At 37.9% G+C, this 24128-nt stretch overlaps 2 protein-coding genes across 4 annotated transcripts in view; both read left to right on the forward strand.

Moving 5' to 3' along the window:
- Nucleotides 1-21089, forward strand: part of LOC6577412 (neural cell adhesion molecule 2) — a 91269-nt gene extending 70180 nt beyond the window's left edge. The window contains exons 2-7 of the mRNA XM_002003343.4: nucleotides 16313-16507; nucleotides 17284-17394; nucleotides 17518-17655; nucleotides 17812-17961; nucleotides 19386-19880; nucleotides 19994-21089. Coding sequence (XP_002003379.1) covers nucleotides 16313-16507; nucleotides 17284-17394; nucleotides 17518-17655; nucleotides 17812-17961; nucleotides 19386-19880; nucleotides 19994-20208 — 1304 coding nt within the window. The 3' untranslated portion in view covers nucleotides 20209-21089. The remainder of the gene's footprint in view (nucleotides 1-16312; nucleotides 16508-17283; nucleotides 17395-17517; nucleotides 17656-17811; nucleotides 17962-19385; nucleotides 19881-19993) is intronic.
- Nucleotides 21090-21698: 609 nt separating this feature from the next.
- LOC6577414 lies at nucleotides 21699-23861 on the forward strand. Of its 3 annotated transcripts, none has more exons than XM_015165655.3 (2): nucleotides 21699-21806; nucleotides 21879-23861. In XM_015165655.3, exon 2 carries the CDS (start codon nucleotides 22034-22036, stop codon nucleotides 23735-23737), a length of 1704 nt encoding a protein of 567 aa, XP_015021141.1. In that variant the 5' UTR covers nucleotides 21699-21806; nucleotides 21879-22033; the 3' UTR covers nucleotides 23738-23861. The 3 variants fall into 3 exon arrangements, with proteins under 3 accessions (XP_015021141.1, XP_002003381.1, XP_032585079.1); XM_002003345.4 differs by having other exon boundaries at nucleotides 21714-21823; XM_032729188.2 differs by having other exon boundaries at nucleotides 21721-21823; nucleotides 21901-23861.
- The last annotated feature ends 267 nt before the right edge of the window (nucleotides 23862-24128 follow it).

Below are 24128 nucleotides of genomic sequence, written 5' to 3' on the forward strand. Positions count from 1 at the left end.
TTATTATTACAGGTGTAATTAGTTTTTTTTCCGGTATGCAAATAGCATTGATTTTGTGAGCATATTGAGTTATGATAATGATATGGTATGCGTTTGCAATTGTTTATAAAGACAGCTATTAATATACATACATGATAATTGGATAGGATATAAAAAATTCTTTTATGTAAATTCATTCACAGAAGCAAATATAGAAATAGAATAAGTTTCTAGACAGCTTTGGGGCGACACATCTATGTAAGTATAACTATTCTAGTAGAGCCACGCATCAGTGGTGAATTATTTCACTATGAAAATAGAACTAAGAATTGTCCATTAAAAAGGCAAAGCCTAAAAAGTCTGATTGTTAAATTTCAATTTGATGTTAAGCTGTATATTTAAGACTTAAAAGAGTCCTTGCGATTGCTCATAACTTTGTTATTTTGCAGCCGGTCGTAGGCTGATGTGGCCGTTTGGCAGAGTGCGGAACTAAGTAAATAAAAGCATTTGTTAGTAGCCTGACAGCACTTGTGTATCATATAACACTGACTACATAGACTCTCTATCTTCAGCTCCATCTCCGGGCTCGATTTCGTTTCCAGCTGTGTCTGCGCCTTTGTGCCCGACGTTAACAATGGGCCGGGTATCAATTGTGGCAGCAGCTACTTGGCGGCAGCTATTCGCTTTGCTTTGAGCTGAAAACTTTTGTGCTGCATTCAAGTGGTTGGCACAAGCGGCGGATGTGCGGCACAGCCTAAAATCGAATGACGCAGAAGGCGAAACTCAATAAAAGAAATATTTTTGTTAGCGCACATAAAGTACTTTCATAGTTGGATGAACTGAAACTCTTGCTTGGCGGCATGGCAAAAGTTATAATAGTTTCTCAAGCAGAGCAAATGCAATTCCACTTTTCAAAAAGTTCGCTCAATAGACGATTCCCACTTCACCGTCACCTCAACTCAACTCACAGCCCCAGTCGAGGCATGCGGCACGCAGCACAAAGTTGTCGTCGCCGAGTGGACTCTGGCCAACAAACAAATGAAGCACATGCGGGCAAACTTGAAAATTGAGCCCTGGAACAATTCAAATTTCAAAGTGGCCAAACGTCTGGCACACAAATTTCAGCTGCGACATTGCTGATAAAATGCTCAAACTTGTACTTACAGCGCTGACTGAGCCACGCAGAGTCACAAAAGCTGCAAAATTGAATTGCGCTTGATGCAAATACTGAAATAAATACGCAATGTTAAATATATGTATATGCATTCAGTATGAATGGCAGCGGTTTTTTGCTATTCACTTAATTGAAATTTATTTATTTATTGCAATTAAATTGTATGCGCAATTCAAACTTCAAATGGTGGAAAGGTTTTGTGCAAGCCGAGATACTCTATTAAAAAAAAAAAAAAAAAAAAAAAAAAAAAACAATTCATGCGTCCACAGAAAACCTCAAATATATATATATATATATATAGTTTAAAATGCAATAGTACTTTATTCGAAACCGATTGACTAGAAAATACCCAGGGGGCATTTTAATAATAAACATGTTGCATGATAGACAGAAGAATAGACAGTCATGGCTAGACCAGCTGCTTGGCTTGTCATTCTGATTAAAAATATATGGCATATCATGCCTTCCTCTGACGCTTACATTCATTTCCACATAAACATTATACCCTGATTTCGCCTTTGCAGAGTATAAAAATATGACATGGAAATTCAAAAGCATGAAAGCATAACTTTAATTTATATAAACTACGTTGGATGACATCGTGAAAAAGCACACACAAATTTTATCGCTGCTGAGATACACTATCAGAAAAAGAGTTAATAGCATTAACACGGCGTTAAGCTATATGTTTATATACGGATCTGCACAAGTTACATTCATATTAAAGGAATAATCTGTGAAAAAATCGTCGATGCAATAGAACTTACTCAATTTCAACCTCAACTTTGTATATGCATATATTGCAGATGAAAAAACTGTAGCATACTTATGTGCGCTTACATCTCGTCAAAGTTTGTGCCGCGTTTTATAAACTTGTGCATGGGATTTGTGTATGGTATACGTATATTTGGAGAAGCCAACACCTGTTACCATTTAAAAGTGGATCAGTGCAGAAAGTCATCGGCTTATAAACTTTTCAAGATAACCGAACAGAAACTAGCTGCAAGTTGAGCTGAGAGTGGATCCACTTGAGGGAACACAAAGCTTAATGATTTTGTAATAACACACACACACACACAGAGTGGGAGAGAGAGCGAGAGAGAGGGAGAGTTTATGGAAAAAAGGTGCCCAACACACTGCGCTAAACAATAGATTCATTTTATGGGTCGCCCCCAGGGGCTTTGGGTTGAAACTCAATTAATCTTGTTTTATTTAAACTTACTCATAATGAATGCCACGCCTGGTATGGGGACTTGTAATCAGTTTGGCTTTTGTTTGTTATAAATTAAAAATAAACTCAATTAATCATGTAAATATTGGAATTACACTGTATCCATTGAAAAAGATCTCCATTTTTTATCATTTACTTTTTTTTTATGCATACCAAATGCAAGTTGCAAAAAATGCTTTGTCTGATGGGTGTGTGTGAGTGTGCGTTTGTGAGAGTATGTGTGTGTGTCTGTATGTGTGTATATAACTGTCAGACAATGACAGCATTTAAGCACACACGTCTGTGCAAAAGTATGTCATGTGTTTGCTGGCAAAAGGAAAATGCTGAAAATTCAAAAATTTATAGAAAGGCAAAAGGAAACTAGCAGAAAATGCTCCAGGCGGAAGTGCACGACTGGGCTATATCCTGTGCAAAGTTAATTAAAGTGCAAATGAGCTGGACAAGAGCTGGAAATGTCTTGTTTATTTAAGCAATCTTTTGGCGGATGGTGAGCCTCTTGGGAGTCTTGAATGTATGCGCTAAATAGAAATAGAAATAAAGTCAAGCCAAAGGCCTCTATATCCAGGTCTTTACTCTGCAAGTTTTAATTTGAGATGATCTCAAACAATTAATAAATAAATAAAATATAAATATAATAATATCTATATTTACTATAGTCGATCAACATATATTTATTTTATTTATGTTTAATCTGAAACAAATAATGAATCATTAGAGATCAGTTTAGGGCTCTTACGAGCCCAGCTCCAGCTTTTTATACCCCATCATCCATCGTTCGCTCACTTACAGGGTATCTGAGAAAAGAAAAACAAGCGTGATGCGAGTGTCGTATGTGAATTCTTGATAGTCAACGTGCTGAGGCTCGAGCTGGTGCGACATGGCGCTTGTTTGCCTCCGTTTCTTTTCGTTTCGTTTCGTTTCGTTTCGCTTCTTTTCTGTTCGCTTCGAGTGAGAGTTTGTTCAGCAGTAGTTAGAGTCGGTATATGTTGTGTGCATTCTGCTTACGCCATCTTTCTTGCTCAATTTGTAAAACAATTTTGCATACAAATTGCAACAGCTTCGCCGTTCTCAGCTTGAGCTTGACATGCAGCCATAGACGTTGCATATGCCGCCCATATGCAGCCATAAAAATACAAACGCCAGCAATGCAAATATCGTGAAAAAGCGTGGCCAACATTGCATGACAATGCATGACTAAAGTAATGAATTACTTATTGCCAGTCCCCGCCTGACCCTGCCAGCGAGACATATGTTACCAGCTGTCTCGCCCCATCCTCACCCCCTCACCCCCTCAGCCATCTTGCCAGCGGAAAAGAATAACATGAAAAAGGTCGTGCCGTCTTGACGATGTCAGCTGAATTTGTGTGCATTTGTTTGCCCAATTCAAATGAGTGACAGTCAACTTGCATTTAATTCAACTGTTTATCTGTTGAGATATTCTCGTAATCATTTGCATTCGCATGCCCGGCATAATGATGTATGCGAGGGAATTTCACAGCTGTCACATGAGAGACAGCCGCTTGCATTTACCTTTAGGCCTGCTGTAACTATCCAGAGCAGACCTCACAAAACCAATATATACATTTTGTACTTTGTGGCCAAGGCAAATATTTGTGGATGGGTAAACGATTCAACTTTAATTAATTATTTACACATCACTTTACAAATGAAATACAAATGAGAATAAATGATATTTGCTTTTACGCATGCATTACATTCTTGTTAACCATTGAATGGGTTTGGCCAACCACACACACATAAACACACACACAGCCAACACATATGCCAATTAAATTAGTTTTCATCTTTATGCTGCATACTTAGCGGCGCGTAAAAGCCACTCAACGGGCAGCCATTATGCTGTATCATACACTGAGCTGACGCTAATTATCTGTAGCTCTAGCACCAATGCCAACAGTCAGCGTGGCCAACACCTCGCGCCCGCCCGCCCGTGGCCGGCTCAGCTAACTGCGCTGCTTTCATGGCATAAATCTGGCAAGCGCTGTTGTTGTCTGCACGCAAATGAAGCAAAATCCTTCAAAGGGTTTCATTTACTGTTGTTTTTGGTGCAGCTGCAGCACTTGCAACTCGGTGCAGGTTGCAATGCTCTAATTAGCCGCAATCTGCAAACCGTCTGCGAACAAATGTGAGCTCTAAGCCAAATATTTTGGAGCAATGGTTAAATGACATCAGTTTCAATGAAGCAAAAATGATATCAGCTTAAGTTGTAATGAGCTGTATTAAGGATTATAATTGAGACGAAAGTTGCGAGCTATTGGATCTGCTTCCTTTTTAAGGTCCTTTCTATTGTTATTTTTAAATTCTTTTTTACTCCTTTTTTTTCATAGTTTTGAGTAGAGAATCTGTTCATAAATTTTATGCTTCTCTTTATTATAATTATTATTTTTTTTTAAATAAGAACAATTTCTGTTATCAACTTTTTGCGCAATAAGCTTTCATACACTTTTTAAAGTTCTTTAATTACTTAAAGCTGTAATATATATAAGCTGTTTCCAATATATATTTATATTCATATATTATTGGCTTTTTCCACATTCTGCATGCTCAAAGCTTAAAGTGTTATTTCTAGGTAAGCATTATAACAATTTAAGCTGAAATATAAATATATTATCTCGCCGGCTTCGCTCTTGACTAATAGTATTCGCCTTTCTAAAAGATAAGTCCCACGTTTAAGTAGCTTAAATTGTGGCTGCCACTATGCGTAGGAAATCTTTTTGCAGCGTGTGCAAAAAAGCCAGCAACAATATTTCAAATTTTAGGTACAAGCGGCAGGTACAACTGCAGTGCCAGCAGCTTAATCTGGCCCACCTGTCAGACAATTTTGTTGTGAAAAATATTGTCACATTTTTCAATATGGTTGAGCTCGCACCGAAACTTGTTAAGTGTGTGACTAGACGTGTGTAGTGTGTGTGTGTGTATGTGTGTGTGTGTGAAAAATTCAATTTGTTACACGTTTTATGCTGGCTTTGGCTGTTCATAACATACCGCTAAAAGCTTAGCTCTTTTTTGGGCCAAAACAATTCTAAAAGCTGGCGGCATAAATTAAGCGAGCTGCACTTTTAGCCAGGCGAACGGCTTAAGCGAAAATTTCATTAAACTGAAAGCCACTCGAGAGTGGAGCTGAGCTGTTAGCTGGCGGATTGCTGCACTGCTGCAGTTGCTATTTGAGGTGGGTAAACTTTAAATACTGCGTACTTAGGTGTAATTTTGCAATTACGAATGCGCACTTAAGTCGAATTAAAAGCACATTAATTGTTGCCTGCAACGTCAGCGCCACCCACTGCTGCTGCTGCTGCTTCTGCTGCTGCTATTGCTATCTGTTGTGGCTCCCGCAACAATTCTTAAGTAACTTGGAAAACAATTTACGTAGAGCAGCTAAAATTTATAGCGTCTTCACTGTTGACTGGATTAAAAATGCCTGAGAGCTGGCTAATGAAATATTAAATTGAGTGAGCGGCTCACTTGCGTCGACGAACTAATCGTGCCACTTGAAGGTGCATTAAGTTGCGTTCAGTTCGCTGCTTGACTGAATTGAAGTTTCTTGCTGTTGGCCAACTTCGGTTGGCTTCAGTTAACTTGGCTTGCCAAGTGGCCTTTCAAGCTCTTCAAGCTTTTTCGTTATGACGCACTAAAAATAAAAGATACTAAATGCAGCGCCACAAAAGCAGCGACATTTTTGGCTATTGTTGCACCAATTGCTGTAATGCGCCATGTACGCAGGAAACATCAGCATCACATACGCATGCACACACAAACACACACACAATACATACTGTTACATGTCACTAATACAATAGAAAGGAAAACAACTCGCGCGTGTGTGTAAAACTTTATTTTTACGACAAAGTGCAGGCAGCAAAGTTGTTAGCAAAAGACACAAGCTGCACCATAATAACAAAAATGTAAGTAAGCGACTATTTGCAAGGTATTAGTACGGCAAATACCCTGTACAGGGCCATAAGTAGACTTTAATGATTGATGCGCTTTGTTTCTGTTGTTTCTGAAGTCGTAAGGTATACAAAGTATTAAGTATATTTTTGCTTCAATTTGTACAGAAATTTCCATAGATGAAGTGTCAAACAAACAGAAAAATTAATTATCGTTCATCAATGCAGAATCGTAAACTAATGAGCAATTCTCATGAGTCAAATGAGTATACATAATATTTACATTTAAAAAAATTATTAAAATATTTTTTTGTTTTTTTATTCCTACCAAATATTTGAAATGGTCAAAATATATATAAAAAAAAATATTTTATATCAAAACTATTATATATATTACCAAATTCTACAAAATGTACGCTAAATATTTAAAATCCTAAAAAAAATGTAATAGAAGATTAAAAAATTAAAATTAGAACTACATCTTAAATTTGTTTAAAGCAATTAAAATATTATTATTTTCTAATAGTAAAATATGATCTAAAGCTTATTTTTAATATAAAATTATTAAGGTATATTTATAAATATCAATATTTTTTTAAAATATTGTTATACATATTACCCTCTTAGATATTTTGATTGCCACATGGTATACAAGCAAGCTGTAAGTCGTTTCAAGTTGATGCTGCTGTTTTTGTTGTTGTTGTCGTTGTCAAGTTGTGGCAGTTGGATTTTAATTTTTAGCAGTGCCCAAGTGCAGCAAGTGAACATGAGGCAAAGTTTTTAACTAAAAATTGCAGCGCAAGAAAACTTTATTTTTTACTGTTGAAGAAATTTGCCACTGCCACACGTTGCGTATACGTAATGTGGCACACACACACACACACACACACACAGACTCATACAGCGGATTCAATTACAATTTTCGAACGTGACACGCCCACCCAGTGGGTGTTGCAGTCGCGATAATTATGTTTGCCATGCCGCGGGCAGCTGCTGTTTCTTCTGCTGCTCGGTTTCTTTGCCGGCCCCACCTTTTGTGCCACTCGGCGGCTCTGTGGCAAGTTTAGGGCTTACATAATTGCTCAGGCCATTAACACTGGCACTTAATACGCAATTTATGCAATTTGATGGGCCATGATTAATGCGACGTCTGTCATGTTGCAACTTGACGCAAATTTGTTTAACAAATGATCAGCGCACGAGCTCAGCTATGTCGGGCAGCCGAAAAGTATGCTACCGTTTCTTAACTGCACAGTGGAACCAAGTGAGACATTTTCGAAAAGTAAATTGATAAGAGTATAAATGCTAGCTTTGAAGAAAATAATATCATGTATAATATATACTCCAACACAAATTTATTTAATTTCTCATGCATTCCACTGTTCAGAGATTTATCTATAAACTGTTTTAAATGCTTAAACATAGGAAACTTTTTCTGTTTTTTTTCCTGGTTTATAAAGTTCTGTGGCGTTTGCTTGACTTCGCCTCCGGCGTCGCCGTCTTCTGCATAAATGTAAAGTTTGTCAAACTTTTGTTTCAAAAGTCAAAGGCGCACAATGTTGATGAATGAGCTGGAACTGTTTGATAAGTTGTCCGGAACGCTGGAATGGAACAGCAGAGCGCAGCAGGAGGCGCTCCCGTGTTTTCATCAAGTTCCGCTCTTATCGCTCTGAAGGCGAAAATTAATGTGCACTTAACTTCCATCTTTTCGGTGTGTGTTGCCGGAGCGAGTTGTGAAAGCATTTAAAAACGCATAAATGTTTTTTCCGGTGCCCACGCCTACACCCATGCCCACGCTCATGTCTTGGCCACGCATATAATGCCAAACTTATGAACTGCTAGACAATGAAAAAAAAGAGAAATATTAATTGCCTTGAGGTGCAAGACACTGGCCAAGTAAATTTTGTTAGCTGGCCCGAGCAAGTGTCAGCTGCAACCTACTATTAAAAAAGCATCAAGCACTGAGTATGGGCAATGGGGGCGGGGCTAATGGAAGGAGATGTAGGTGTGCTGAGTACCGAGAATTACCTGGAGAAACTGTAGCAACGAGTTTTACGACCTGCATTTCCGCTTGCCACAAAGCAAAGCACAAGCCCGAACCGAAGCTGACTTCCTGTTGTGGCAGCAGAGGTAGAGTTCGAGTTGGAAGCTGCAGCAGCAGCAGCAGCCGGTGGCGGCAAAGGGACGCTGCTTGGCATCCGAAAATGCGGAAACGTCCATTTTATAGCGGAAATATATTCTTATGCGGAGACGCGGCGATGATTTATGTATGTTTTGGCATTACGTGCCACAGCAGCAGCAGCAGCAGCAACGCTTTGTGTGAGAACTTTGAATTAAATTCCTTGCCCCATGACGGCAGCTTATGAGAAGTAATAATAAAAAAATATGTATATATAATTTATGTGTGTGTGTGTGTATAGAAACTTGCAACAGAAATGGGTCAGGCTCATACAAATGCTGCGATTATTTGCATGCTCGACTCTCAAGTATTTCTATTCGCCTTTGTGGCATGGCAAATGCAAGTCGAGGGCAAGCTGCACGCTTTAAGCTGCACGCTGCACGCTGCGTATCTTTGCGTCACCTCGTCTTGAATTTGGGTTAAGTGTGCTTCATATGCGTTTCTGCTGACATTATTATAACTGAGCTCTGCGCCGCCCTGTGGCCACGTCAAACGGCTCTCGATTACAGTTGCAGCTTTGCAACTTTTGCCGTTGAAGTTGAAAGCATGCGTGCGACTGCAACTGCCACAGTCGAACTTTTATTTTCTGCTGTAATCAACAACAGCAATTTTAAAACAGCAGCAGCAACAGCAGCTAGCTACAAGCACAAAAAGTTTTTGCAATTTTGCAGGCAAATTTTTAACGCGTTTTTTTTCGTTCTTTTGATGCCTATAAAATATTGGCAAATAATTAAAAAGTTTTCCACTGCGCAGCTAATGGAAATTGAAAAGTTTTGTGAGACTCAATACAGCTGACATTTTATAATTTGTTAAAAGTTCATCAAATTAACGCAAAAAATAAAGAAAATTCACTTTCATATTTACTGCCAAGGTCTTATAGTGGATCGTTGGAATCGTTATGTAAAAGTAAAGTTTCATAAATGCAAATTTTAAAACATTCTTAACGGCAACTCTCATGAGACTGACTTTTGGCACAATCAAATTTTACATTTCAATTTAATCTGGTCAAATTCAATTATATTAACAGAGCTGAATTTAGCTTTTCGGCTTTGGCTTATGCTGAAGATAACTGTATTTAAATAATGGATTTTTTAACTTCTTTTTTTTTACGATTATGTAGTCATTAATATCTCTTTAAATTAATTACCATTTATTTAAACTGCAATTAATTGCTTAAAAGCATTTATAGGCAGTTACATATACCACATATAAATTTATAGATACAGATACATTTAATGCATGCGTATGGCCACACACACACACACACGCATGTTTAATGGCAAATGCCAGCAGGCAAATAATATAATGCATTGCATTTAATGAAATTTACGGGTCAACACCTCCCAGGGGCACAAACACACACTCACGCACATGCACACTCATATGCATACATGCGTATTGTGCAAATACATTTGCTTAAACACACCTACACATACATACTAGACCGGCTGGTGCAGGCACACACGTCATTTCACAAGCCGACAACGCATAGGCATTCCTGCATAATTTATACCCTAAGGATGGTGGCCTTATTAATATGTCTATTACGTGGAAATCTATATCTGTTAACTATAAATTTATTTAATTGGGTACTCTTAAAATTTCATACAATTATGAATTAAATAACTATTTATTTAAATTATTATAATTCATTTATATTAATTATTTACTTAAAATACATATGTATTTGTTCTAGCAAATGTAGAGTATTCATTGCTCAACAGCTGAACTTTAATTATGCTCTTTATGTTATTCTTGCTTTTTATTTCGTGGTCTCTCCATACTCTTCTCACTTGTCCTCTTATCTCTTCGTTCTGCTATTGTTGCTGCCTCGCTCTCGCGCATGGCTCTATGCATTTCTGCACATTCATACATTCGCGATGCGAAAGAGTACATAACATAAGCATTTATAGAGGCCACCGAGCAATGCGGCAGCGAGAGTGCGACAGATAATTTTCGTTGTTGAGCGTTTCTGGCAGTGCCAGTTGCCATTTACCGTTAACACGTTAACGTTAACCGTTTCTTTTTGCCCGCACTTGGCAATGCGTTTCCTTATTTCTTGATATCTTTTATATGTAAATATTAAAATAAAAAATAAACACTTTTGCTGGCTTTTGCAGTCAGTTTGTTGTTGGTTCTTGTTGCAGTGTTTTCTTTTGTTTTTTTTTTTTTTTTTTTTTTTTTTATACCCTGAACCCATTGAAAATGGGAAATCAGGGTATAATGGTTTTGTGAAAAGTATGTAACAGGCAGAAGGAATCATCGCAGACCCCATAAAGTATATATATTCTTGATCAGGACGACGAGCTGAGTCGATATAGCCCTGTCCGTCTGTCCGTCCGTCCGTCCGTCCGTCCCTCCGTCCGTCCGTATGAGCAAAAGGATCTCAGAAGATATAAGAGCTAGAGAGCTGAAATTTGGCATGCATACTCGTGTATACCATAGGCAGTACGAGTTTGCTTTATTTTTTCGATAACTCATCCGATAACTTTTTTATCGAGAATAATCGGAAAATCTACTTGGTTTTTTCAGCCTAATTTGAACACTTTTAGACCTGAAGGCTTCAAATTTGCGTTGTGTATAAAGTTAATGGATACAAAGATTTTGTAATTTACAGATTTTGGATACCACGCCCCATTCGCCCCCAATTTGTAAAAAACGCATTTCAAGTACTAGAGACTTGTGCTTTGGAATGTACACACATTTTAACCATATGATTACGCTCTGAAAGTTTCTTTAAGATCGTATGTCTACAATAGAAATTATTCAACAAATAAATTCTCATAATATTGCTCACACTGCACTATGGGGAAAAATCCAAATTATCGGGTATTAATTAATAACTTAAAAACTAAGCCAGATTTTTTGATCCGGTTTTTGTATTATTAATATGTATACCATCAGAAATATATTTTAGAAAAATGGGCGTGTCACCGCCCACCCAAAAAAAATTTATTAAAATTTTGTATTAAAAATTTTTTTTTTTTTTTAAGAATTTTGCTTGTTCATACTTTTAAAATAATAATTTTAATTGAAAACAATCGAACTTTCATAAAATCGAAATTAGTTTTCTTCAGTTTCGAGTTCCAAATCAGCCAGAAATATTGATCCGCTAAAAAAATTCGGGTTCTTCAACTGATTTAATTGTGCCTTCAACTTTACATAATACAATACGTACAACTTCATTAGACAGCGACCTTTATGCTTTCAAACTCTTTTCTAAAGATTTGCCGAAGAAATAATCTGATCAGATGTATCCATTGTTAAAAACCATCAGCGAAATTATGGATTCTGCTCTCATGCTCTCATGCATGATGAAATTAGTCTGATTTATAGACCTGGTTGGGCAAATCAGACGCTTCCTTACCAAAAAAGCCTACAGGATGAACAGTACTTTCCATAATCTGCCTCAAATGAACAATTATTTTTATAAACATTTGCTGTCATAGGCAGTCATTCATAGTTGTCAGCTAGTTTTTGTTCCTGCTGCATTTCTTCCATTTGTAATTTATATTTTGGCAAAAAAAGCGGCTTTTGCTTTTTTAATATCATTTATAAGTTGAATCAATATTAGTCTTATTTAGTTTCAAAATCACAATTACTATTTCTTGGTTAGAGTTGCCTTTTTCATTGAGCCAAATATCACACAGGTCAGCTCATAGTCACCTGCTAAAAATTGATTTGCGCCGGTTGTGCGCAAAAGTGCACATTGAGACAAAGGCACTAAGATCCCAATTGATTACTCTATAACATGCAATTGGAATTACACTGGTGCGCCCTGGTGGCTGTTTTATATGTCTTTGCAAAGTTTAATTTTATTTACAAGAAATGAAATTTGACAACATTTGCTAATTATACAATAAATGATTAAAATAAGTTCAAACATCAATTGGTTTTTAAGCCAACGCATAGTAGAAGCCCTAAAAATTCATATCCTTTTTAAATTTCTCAAAAATAATGTCTGGTCATTGAATAACGATGATTTGAAAATCGGCTAACACAAATTGTAAGCTGAAGGCAAATGCTTTTCGAAGATAACAGCTGACTTTAACAGCTGTTAGGCTTAACAGTGGACTGTTATTCAACATTTTGGGTACAGTACCTTAAAGTTTGGAGTTTTATTAAGATGTTAACATAAAAAAATTATAAATTTTCATACTTCGCAAAAATGACTAAATACCCGAAAAACGGCAAAATTCCCCATAGTGCACTGCTGCGCAGCCCAAGCGCAGTCGCTGCTAGCTGCGCAGTTAGCAGAGCCCGTGCTTATAAGTGCATGTGTATGTATGTATGCATAAAAGAAGTCCAGAATGATTAGAATATCAGCTTTGAGGGTTCAGGGTATCTCCTAGTCGAGCAGTCTCGACTGGAGCCTTCTTACTTGTTTTTTTTATACCCTGAACCCATTTTCAATGGGAAATCAGGGTATAATGGTTTTGTTGAAATGTATGTAACAGGGAGAAGGAGGCGTGGCAGACCCCACAAAGTATATATATTCTTGATCAGGGTGACGAGCTGAGTTGATTTGGCCCTGTCCGTCTGTCTGTCCGTCTGTCCGTCTGTCCGTCTGTCCGTATGTATGAACGCGTCGATTTCAGAAGATATAAGAGATAGAGACTTCAAATTTTTTTTAAAATGTTCGTTATTACAGCGCGCATATCAAGTTTATCATTAAAAATCGATAACTCATCCCGATCTTTTTTATCGATAAAAAACCTTATCGAAACCCAGTTATAAAATTATATCTTCTACACCTTTATTGCTAGAGTCTCCAAATTTTTAATGTATGCTTATATGCAATTTATACAATTTCGGTTTTTGTTAAAATTTACCCCCCACCTCTAAATTCACCCCCTCACCCTCACTTTTGTAAAAAGCGTATTTCAAATACTAGAGACTTGTGCTTTGGCAATTACATGCATATTCATGTTATAATCATAATCTAAAAGTTTCATGAAGATCGTACGTCCATAAAAAAAGTTATTAAACAATTAAGTTCTCATAGTAAGCGCACACTGCAGCCCATGCGTGTTTATGCGTGGTTGCTTGTATGTGTATGTGTGTGTGTGTATGTGTGTGTGTGTATGCGTTTGTGTCTGTATGCGTGTGTGTGTGTGTATGTGTGTCTGTATGCGTGTGTGTGTATGTATACCTGTGTGTGCGTACGTGCGTGTGTGTGTGTGTGTGTGTGCGTGTTTCTTGTGTAAGCTGAAAGTCGCGAAAAAGTATTGAAATATCTATTGCTCCAAGGGTTCAGGGGATCTCGTAGTCGAGCAGTCTCGACTAGAGCTTTCTTACTTGTTGTGTTCTGCCTGTCATTATGTTCGGCTGCGCAGCGTCTACGTTGTGCACATGAAATTTTATGATGAGTATTTCGCGTATTGTGCGCAGTTGACGTAGCCATTCCGGATAGCGAAAACGTTGACAGGCAACAACAACAACAAAAGCAACATCAACAAGAATACCAATACGTACAGCAGCATTCGCAAAATAAGCAAACAGTTTCATGCCCTTCACCCAAGGCATGCGTCGTCGACTGCAGGTGTTATGCAAATACATACATACACACATATGTACATACATATTTATGTTTGTATGTTTGATGGTTTGCATACGAATGCGTAATGCCGCTATGTATGTACATCTGTATGTCTCCTGCTGTTCTTGGCAAGCGTATAAATGTATGTAAAATATATAATATTTATATTTTAATTATAATAAAAACAATTGACAAATAAATTAATTTTCATTTCTTAATATCACACAGTCAATGATTTTCTCTGTTTGCTTTGGCTTTACAATTTCGTTTTAATTCATACATTGATTTAGTGCAAAGTTAGCGCAGTTCCAACTCTCTCTCTCTCTCTCTCTCTCTCTCTCTCTCTCTCTCTCTCTCTCTCTTAAATTTCAATACTTGACTTTCAGAGTGATCTACGAAGGCAGCCGTTTCGTATACACGAAGTTTGTGCACAGAGCATCAATGCACATCAATTGCTCATATTCTGTCTATTGAAATTTATTAATTTGTTGATTGCTAGGTCTGCAATATACGTCTATATAAAGCCAATATTTGGAAATATGTATTTTTGATTTTAATTTTAATTTTTTCGTTTTTGATAGCTTTAAGAAGTTTTTATTTCCTGCTTCAACATGGCCATTTTGTTGCCAATAAAATTGCAACTTCGTTGAATACAAAATTGAAAAAAGAACACTGAAAAATGTATAAAGAAACTTTATGCAAAACTTGTGCCAGTCCCTGCCCGACCGACCCTGTGTCCTGATGGTGAATCTTACTTTGTTTTTGTTCCTTTTTCTGGCACTTTGGGCATACAAGAAACTTTATTAAAAAGTATGCTAGAAATTTTTGCATCTATGCGTCGCTCTTTGCTCTAACCAGGCGCAGGACGTATTCACATCTCATTTTAGTTTGTTGTTGTTGTTGTTGTTTCTGTTGAACAGATTGACATGAAGCGGCAGAATGAAATTGCAATTTCTTGTGATAAATTTCAATGAACAACCTGCCAAGGCAACTACGGCTAGGGCTACGGCTACGTTAACGGCTACGGCTACGTCTACGGCCCCCTCGGCGCACTAACGTTGAATGAAAATATGAAAATGTGTGGCATGCAAAATGCAAATAATTTGAGTGCACTTTGTTGTTCAATATGAATCAAGAATGAGTGATTCATGTGGCATGCTGCAACTGCTTGCAGAATGTCATTACGAAACAGCAACATATATTCGGCATAGTGGCAAACACGGCCAATTAGCCGGTAATTGCAATCTAACACAAATTGCATTTTCTCCATTTCTTCCAGTTTGTGTGAAATTTGCATCACATTAATAAACATGAGCAAGACTTGATTACTTCAATAACTGGAGCAGCAGACAATGCAGGTGCAGATGGTGCTTGAGTAACCAAATAATATTTCAATAATTAAGTTACGTAATTTAATTGATAATGGAATAATTTGTAGACTAATGCGGTGAGCATTTAAGCTGGTTACTTCAAAGCTGGCGACCTTAAGTAGATATTCCACTGAGTTGCATAACTGATTAAGTCTCTTTGCATACGTCAAAAATAATTTCATTAAATTTATTATTTGCATATATATCAACTGGCTTCATCTTCTTGAAGCTTGATTTTATTTTCCACTATGCCGATTTAAATTTTCTTATGATAAAATAAACTCATGAGAATCGAATAGAAGGGTACATGAAAAGAGTAATATATTCATGCCGTCAGATATTCAGACATTCACATCGTCTTTTTAGTCCTTCGGCAATTTTTTCTCTTCGTCTCCCTCGACTCTTCATTCACTCAAACTTTCTTAAATATTCAATATATGCTCCTTTGAGAATTTCACGAATCTGGGCAATTATCATTAACATTTTGACGACAGCTCTGAACGATAAGTGGGCGTGGCAAAAGAGGAGCTAGCTGCTGTCTGTAATCAGAAGTATGAAATACAGTAAAATATTTATTATTTAGTTTGTGTTGGAGCAAGTTATAAATGTGGCCGTTGGGATTGCTCACAAAATACAGTAAGAGGCAACATGTATATGTGTGTGTGAGTGTGGGGGTGTGTGTATAAGTTATAATGTATTGTGCCATTTGCGTAGTTGGCAAAGAAAAAACGCACTGCTGTTGTAAACATCGTGGAAGGTTAAGGGGGGTGGGAGAATCGGCGCGACTGGGTAAACTTTGGCACAGAAGTTTTCAATTTACATTTGAAATGCGCTGGCTTTTGTGCAGCTGCAGTTGCAATTAACGAACCATTAACTAATGTGCTTGAAAGCCCATTGATTTCGCTTTTGTATATTTCCCTCGCCAAACACAGCCGCCGTCTTGGCCAATCACCATGACAGCCTGACGCTCAGTCCGAGCGAGCACAGCGTCGTACGCTACACCAACGAATCCCTCATTGTCGAGTGCCGCGGCCCCGGACCGGATGTGAAGCTGCATTGGAAATCGCCGAAAGGCGAAATTATACGCGAGCACAAAGGACGCATACACATCGAGCAAACAGCGCCAGGTGAGTCAAACACTCCGCCAATATCGAACAGCCAACAGCTAGAAACCAATTGAGAAAGGACTTTCGCGCCAGCAGGCAGAACAAATAAATAAAATTAATTGAAACGTTTTGCACGCACTCAAAGCGCAGTTTCCTTCTATTTTTGTATTCAATTTTCTTGGAGCTAGCTCTCTGGGCTAAGCGGAGCTATAACATAATGAACTTGTGAGCCTTTACACAGCAAATAGAATTGTAACTTCTTTAAACTCACGAGAGCTAACAATGCTTCTTCAATTACATTGAGGAAGAATGAATTAAGCCGGGTTAGAAGGGGCTTCCTATGTATGTTCTTTAATTTGCAGATTTTCTGACTGGTTAGTTAGAATTTGGTACTATTTGATGTATCCCAGATTACTATTGATGGCTTCGATTTTATCTCTTAAATATTTTGGAATCATATTCAGTTACTTTTTAGTAGAGAAATATAATATTCAATTTTACACAAATTTAGTAGGATGCAAATATAAAACAGAGACAAATTTAATGAAAATATATCCAGCAAAAAAGTTGTTATATATGAAGTTAGCTGGACTCACGAAAAAAAACCTTAAATATAGGCTTGACACTTTTACTTAGTTTGCTCTATAATGTCCTCCTATCTTCTATATATATATATATATATATATATACAATACATAAAAACTCTCGCGTAGTAAGCTGCCCAGCGCTGCTTACATTCATTTAATGTTGATTTTATTCAATCTTTTCTTTTTTTTCTCATTTAACTTCCCACACAGAGCAATTGAAAATCGTTTTTGCACACATCGCTCTGGCGGACAAGGGCAATTGGACATGCGAAGCTGCTGAGGGAGGGCTGCATAGTAAATCGTTCGATTTGATTGTATATCGTAAGTACACAGATCGAAATGGGAATCGCAATGGCAATGACAAGCCAACAACCACATTCATTAATTTTTCATTGTATTTTTCCGTTGACCACCAAAAAAAAAAAAAAAAAAAAAAATTTGCAGAGAAAATTACATTTACCGAAAAGGATACAGTTAAAACTGTGAAAGAAGGTCAAAATGCGACAATATTGTGCGAGGTGAAGGGCGAGCCGCAACCGAATGTCACCTGGCATTTCAATGGACAGCCCATTACTGTGGACGGTGAGTCGGGAGTCGGACAGAGCTCTGTAATGAGCTTTCAACTCTTTTATCCCCCAGTCTTTCTATCCCTCTCTCTCCTTCTATGCTTTCGATATTTTCTGTATTTTTGTTTTCTTGCTGCACCCGTTTATCATGTTTCGCTCTCATTTTCGACAGCAAACGCCCCGAAATTCCGCATCCTGGCGGATGGTTTGCTCATCAACAAGGTAACACAGAGTGACACCGGCGAGTACACGTGCCGGGCATACCAAGTGAATTCGATTGCTTCCGATATGCAGGAGCGCACAGTTTTGATGAAAATCGAACGTGAGTGTGATTTATGATTTTTTTCAACTCATACAACATAATAATGCACACTGGCCAAAAAGTTGGGAAAATTATAGGAAAAAGAAAGCAAGAGAAAATATGACGATATAATAGCTTTATGCTGTTGGGAAATTTATGGAAAAAAGAAGAAGAAAACATGTACATTTTGATTTCATTTGTGTGATAAAAAATCAAGAAAAGTCAATTATATGTTGCATTTGTTTTTTTTTAACTTGTGCAACCTAATGCGCGGTGGTAAAAAAGTAAAAATATATTATAAAGTGTATTGGTTTGATAGAAAAAATATAGAATAAAAATATATATAATATACATATATAGAATATAGAGATTATAGAGATATCAAATGAAGTTTTTGTAAATAATAATTTTAATAGAAATAAACTATTATTAAACAGGAATTATTGGAAAAAATTTGGAGGAAAAAAAAAAAACATTTTCATTTAACTAATTTAGCTATGAGAAATTCGCAGAAGTAAACTTATCTAGATGCTAAATGCTCATTTGAATAGTAGTACGTCAGTAGCTGGCTATATCTGTAAGAAAATTAATGTGGGTTCAAACCAATAACTAGAATAAGTACTGGATCGAAGCTTTGCTTTATTAGCAACTTCTATTCATATAACTACAATAATAATAGTATTTGTTTTGAAAATTAAATTATATTATAAATTAATTTATTGAAATATATTAACAGATAAAACTATTGATTTTAAAATTAAAAAATACTGAAAAAACATAAACTTTTTCATTTTAAGGAGTTTAACTTTTCATATATCCTCTGAGCTCTTAATCTTCTATAAATAATATAATTCTCTTTGATTTAGTTGATTTAATTATTTCTAAAATTAAACATATATTTTTGTTTACAAATTTAAAAAAAATATTCAGATTAAATTATTGTCATTAAAGTAGTTTTATTATAATTTAAAAAAAAAATCACAACTGCAGATTTGGTTATACTTTCGAATATTTCTGCATTATGTAAATTTAAATTAATTCTGTATTTCACATTTTCGCCTACATCGAACCACTGTGCCTTTGTATTGAATGGCAGGGAAATTACTTGAGCAGTTTTACGAGCGCCTCTAGAATTTGTGTGCGTTTTAGTATGCAGCGCGCTTAGCGGCAAATAGTTTTTGGAGCACGAGAATATTTTAAAATTACATACGCTTCGTTCGCATATGTTTTATGCTTTCAATAACGTGTGGGCGGGGGCGGGGGCGTGGCACACATGTTGCTAATGACTTTACTTGGCGGCCATATTTGATTTATGCCCAAAGCGCATGAGTTGTTGCACAATTCGTAGCATACTTTTGCGCGCCAGCTGAGGGCAGCAGCCGAATTGAAATTGCCTAACGAATTCGAATTAAAACTTGATTGAAACTCTAATGTCATCCATCTAGATAAGCCGCATTGGACGCAGAAGCCACATGTTGGGCTGCAGTACGCGTACATCAATGGCACGGCGAGCATCTTGTGCGAGGCGCAGGCGGAGCCGCCGGCCACGTTCAGCTGGTACCGCAAACAGAAGCGCCTGGAGAGCAACGAGAAGCTCTACACCATCGAGTCGGATAGCCATTGGTCGCGTCTGACTATCCGTGTGCTGGATGCAAAGGTATTTGACAACTATCGCTGCCTCGCCCACAATCATTTGGGCAGCATCGAGCGCATCACACGACTCGAGGAGGGCGAGAAGCCGCCGCCGCCGTCCGTCTTCCAGCTGCGCGGCTACAACTCGAACACTTTTGATGTTGATTTGAGCGCACCGAGGGATAAGGATCAGCTCGGACCAATGGACGTGAATGGCTTCCGCATCGAGTACATGACAGAGATGGAATTCAAAGCCGATGCGGGCAAATGGACAAATGCCAAGCGCAAGGATTTCCCCTACGAGGAGGGTGAGTGCCAGCTGCATCTGCGCGCTGCCATTATTCAACTGCAGCATTTTCGCCATTTCACGCGCTGACTCATTCTCATTCTCATTCTCATTTCTTTTTTTGTGTCCGCCCAGGTGCCAATTTTCTCATAACGAACCTCGAGCCGGATACCGTCTATCTGATACGCGCTGCCTCGCGTAATCTAGCCGGCTTCAGTGACTATAGCAAAGTGGAGAAGTGCAAGACTCTGTCGCTGGAGCCGCGCGTCTCGTCCGGCTCATTGTTGCCAAACTCCAATCCGCTGCTGTATGTTTTGCTGCTGCACCAACTGCTGCGGCTGCGGCACTGAGTGCTTGCAAAGCTGTGACCCTCCCCATACCCATAAACTAAATTCCATGTGCTTTGTCTAGCTTTAAGGCGTCGCCACGTTAACCTCCTTAGTGACTGCTGCCCGATTGCTGCTCGTGTTATGTAACGTCTACTAATTAATCGTCTAAGTTGTTAATATAACCACTCTTAAGCTTAAGTTAATACAGAGTTTCGTTCGGTTCATCTGCAAGCCCAGCAATTTAGCTAAAATGTATAACAAAAGATTTCAAAACAGGAGTAAAAATAACTCTTAGATGGGCGCTTAGTGCTTAGATTTTAAAGAAATAGAAAAACTTGAACTTAAAGTATAAACTGCAAAACTAATATAAATATTCGCTTAAAGTTTGATTCATGTCTATAAGTGAAACTATAAGGAAAATGAGGCAAACAAAAATCTCTTACAAATCTCTTGAACCCTTTCGCAGACTCGACTTAATCTGTGTAAAAAATTCTTGCATTTACCTATCATATCTAGCGGAAATCCAAACAATACAATCTACACATTTACAGTCTAATCCTTTTCTTAATCCTCTTACAAATCATATTTTAATGAATATAAGAATATTGAGCTTAACGAAAACAATATAAGCATGAAATCCAAACTGAGTCAGACGTAAATAAAACTAAAAGTTTAATAAACATACAAAAACTGTCCATTGAAGCAAAGTAAAAGAGCAAACATGAAAATACAAATACAAATAGGAAAAAAAAAATAGAACTAGTGCAAACAGAAATTGGATTTAATAAATCAACAACAAATATATGTATGTATCTCAAGTAAAAATGTTGCCAATGTTTAAATGTTTTGTGGTTTTGTGTGCCAACTGAGCAAAAGATAAATAAAACTAAATATAATATTTATTTGCACATGTGTTTTCGTCTATAAAATCTTTTAATGGGTGTGCCAAAGCTGAAAATATATTTAACTTAAGATTGAAATGTACAAATTGTAAGATTCAGTCAGTTAGACTGGAATTATTATCGTTGTTCATCTCTTTCTTGTGTTACCTAATGCCTATGATGATGAAGTACTTCTAAGCACAAATAGTTACCCGTGTTAATAAGTTCAGTTCCTACCTTGCCTTACATTCGTATAATTACCTGTTAGACAGGTGTGCACTTGCATCAAATGTTATACAAAATAGATCTGGTATGGATAAATATAATTTCTATTCTTATACCAAGCCAATGGAAATTAATTATACTATTGCCAGTTAAACATTATTTTGCTTGGCTTTTGAAGTCAGTTTGTAGACAAAATGGTTTGCTTATTGCCGTCGAAATTTCGGACTTGCTGTCAATTTAAATCTACTTGGGAATGCAGGCTTTGAAGCAAAAGGTAGCTGTCAACCCCAGTCAGAAACATAAATTGGCAAAGGCTTGAGTAGCTGTTGGGAAATATTTGAAGAGCAAATGGATTGGGCTTAAGGCTTGGGGCCAGCAGGCAATGGGAATCAAATCATTTATTATAATTTTGCTACAAAGCAGGTGTCAAGATGTCAAATGGACTCAGTTTAGAAACTGGGACAGATGAGAGTAGTCGGAGTTCAAATTATTTGGTATAGAAATAAATTTAGAGTTAAGTTAGATAATGGGTAAGTATTTAATACAAAAATTAATAAAATTCGATTGGGATTTATAATCTTGCAGATGCTGCTCGTGTTTATGAAAGATACCTGAGAGCAAAGATTCGCGCGGAACGGCTAAATTGCTTAGCCTTGGCGTTAGATGAATCGCTGAAAAAATCTAGGATCCGTGACCGTTTGAGTGGTGGACGCTTAACTGGATTTAATGATTCCTCGCCTATGTCGTTTATGCCAATACCCGTACCCACGTGCGGAGCGAAGCCCGATAACTGTCCATGCAATGCTCCACCACACCCCACCTGCCCGGAGAGGCTAGCCAATGAGAAGGAGTTGGTAAGAAAAGAAAAAGACGACTCAGACAAGGAGAAAAACCGGCAGAAACCCAAAGAGAAAAACAAATACATATGCAAGTGCAAGCTGCCGGTGATTGTTGTGCCCTCAAAGCGGTCTATCGAAAAAGGATCCAGTTCCAAGACGCGTTTCAAGTGCTGTCTATTCAGAGAGAAGGAGGTCCCCAAGAAGATGCCACAGGAATGCCCGAAAGCTCCCGAAGTTGCGCCAAAAGAAATACCCAGATGTCCCTCAACAAGAAGCTTACCACGCGATAATGCGGAGCCAATCTCAAATCCAAATCGAACTCCGAGTCCGACTTCAAATCCCATTCCAAGCACAAAGCCCAAGGAATCCGCAAAGAGCGTCAGGTATCAATCGAAGCAAACGGAAACAGATAAGATGAAATGTGCCGAATGCGAGAAGATACCAGAAATTACTCAGGAATTATGCGCGCTGAAGAAGAAATTGGAAAAGCAGATCGAAGAGGAAATCGACCAAAAGCAGAAATTGAACATAATGAACGATCAGTTGAAACAGCTCTGCGAGTGTGTTAAGGGTCTATCCGATAAGTACAAATGCTTGGAGACTGCCAGGGAAACACTGCTTAAGGAACCACCTAAAGAGCCACCCAAGGAGCCACACAAGGAGCCACCCAAGGAGCCACCCAAGGAGCCACCCAAGGAGCCCAAGCCCAGCCCTGCTGACAGTGGTCAAAAGAAGAATACAACAACGAACAAAGGTGACATCCCGCTTGAGCGCAAGGCCTCGAGCTTGTGTGAGTTCTGCAAGAACAAAGATCTGCCTATTATCAACACGATGCAGTTCTCACTGTTCAAGATAATGGGCAAGCGGTGCTTCGAGGATATTACTCTGACTATTTTGCTGCGGGCGGACAATATTTACCATGTGAACGTGCGGGACATTGCCAGCGGCACTGTGCTGGGCTGCCTGCTGGTCACCGATGATGGCATCAAGGAGGCCAACAGCCTGGGCCTGTTCCAGGAAATACTCACGTTCTGTGTGATTGATGTGCGCAATACCATCAATACCAATGGTTCTGTCTTTGGCGGCATCAACTTTGAGTTCGTGCATGAACAACGTCTGACCGGCGGCAATGCATTAGGCGGTTATGCCCAACGGCAAACGTTCGAAGAGGAGGTACAGAGTGAGCTGTACGATTCGGATTACTATCAAACTGATGCCCAAGGCTCCAATGACTTGGATTACTGTCCAATTGAGACTGAAGCGTCCGAGCTGCAAACGGAAGACGATGATGAATTTCAGCCAGAAGTGCGATTCGATTCGAAATTTTCCATCAACAATGTCACGAAGTCCGGCCGGTGCGTAACCAGGACATTCTCAGTTAACTCAACGACCTCAAGACGGAAATCCAGACTGAAGAAACGGAAGCCCAGGATAAGCGTGTCCGATGTGATTCGCAAAATCAACACCTACAGTAGCTCCATGGTGCTAACGGACACGGAGACCAAGTATCCCGTGCGCAACATTCACATCACCTCCCAGCTGGACTATTCCTCCCACTCTGAATGCGATGACGACGATTTACCCATAACTGCAAAGCAAATTTAATTTTAATGGCTCGCTAGCTGCTCGATCTGTCACAAACTTTGGAAATTACCAAATTTTAATGTGTTTCACTTATGTAAATGACTTTCAAATGAAATAAAATGACTCAGATAATATTAGGTTTTAATCAGCATTTCGTTTTCTCTGTGTGGATAGTAGAGATTACTAGGGGATGGTTTTGTATGATTAACTAAGATGATTTATATTCATAAATCTTAATTTTCTAATTTTTTATTTTTTTACAAATTTATATATTTTGTTGAAATAAATCAGCATTTCACTTCATCTAGGAATAATTCTTAATCAGCTTATCTTATGATAATTAAGCCAATAGCATAATCATTAAAACCTAATACGAAGCATTTTTTCTTCATCTCTCATACCATTCAAAGCC

The sequence above is a fragment of the Drosophila mojavensis genome, unplaced genomic scaffold, assembly GCF_018153725.1.
Source record: "Drosophila mojavensis isolate 15081-1352.22 unplaced genomic scaffold, ASM1815372v1 contig_36, whole genome shotgun sequence".
Classification (NCBI taxonomy): Eukaryota; Metazoa; Arthropoda; class Insecta; order Diptera; family Drosophilidae; genus Drosophila; species Drosophila mojavensis.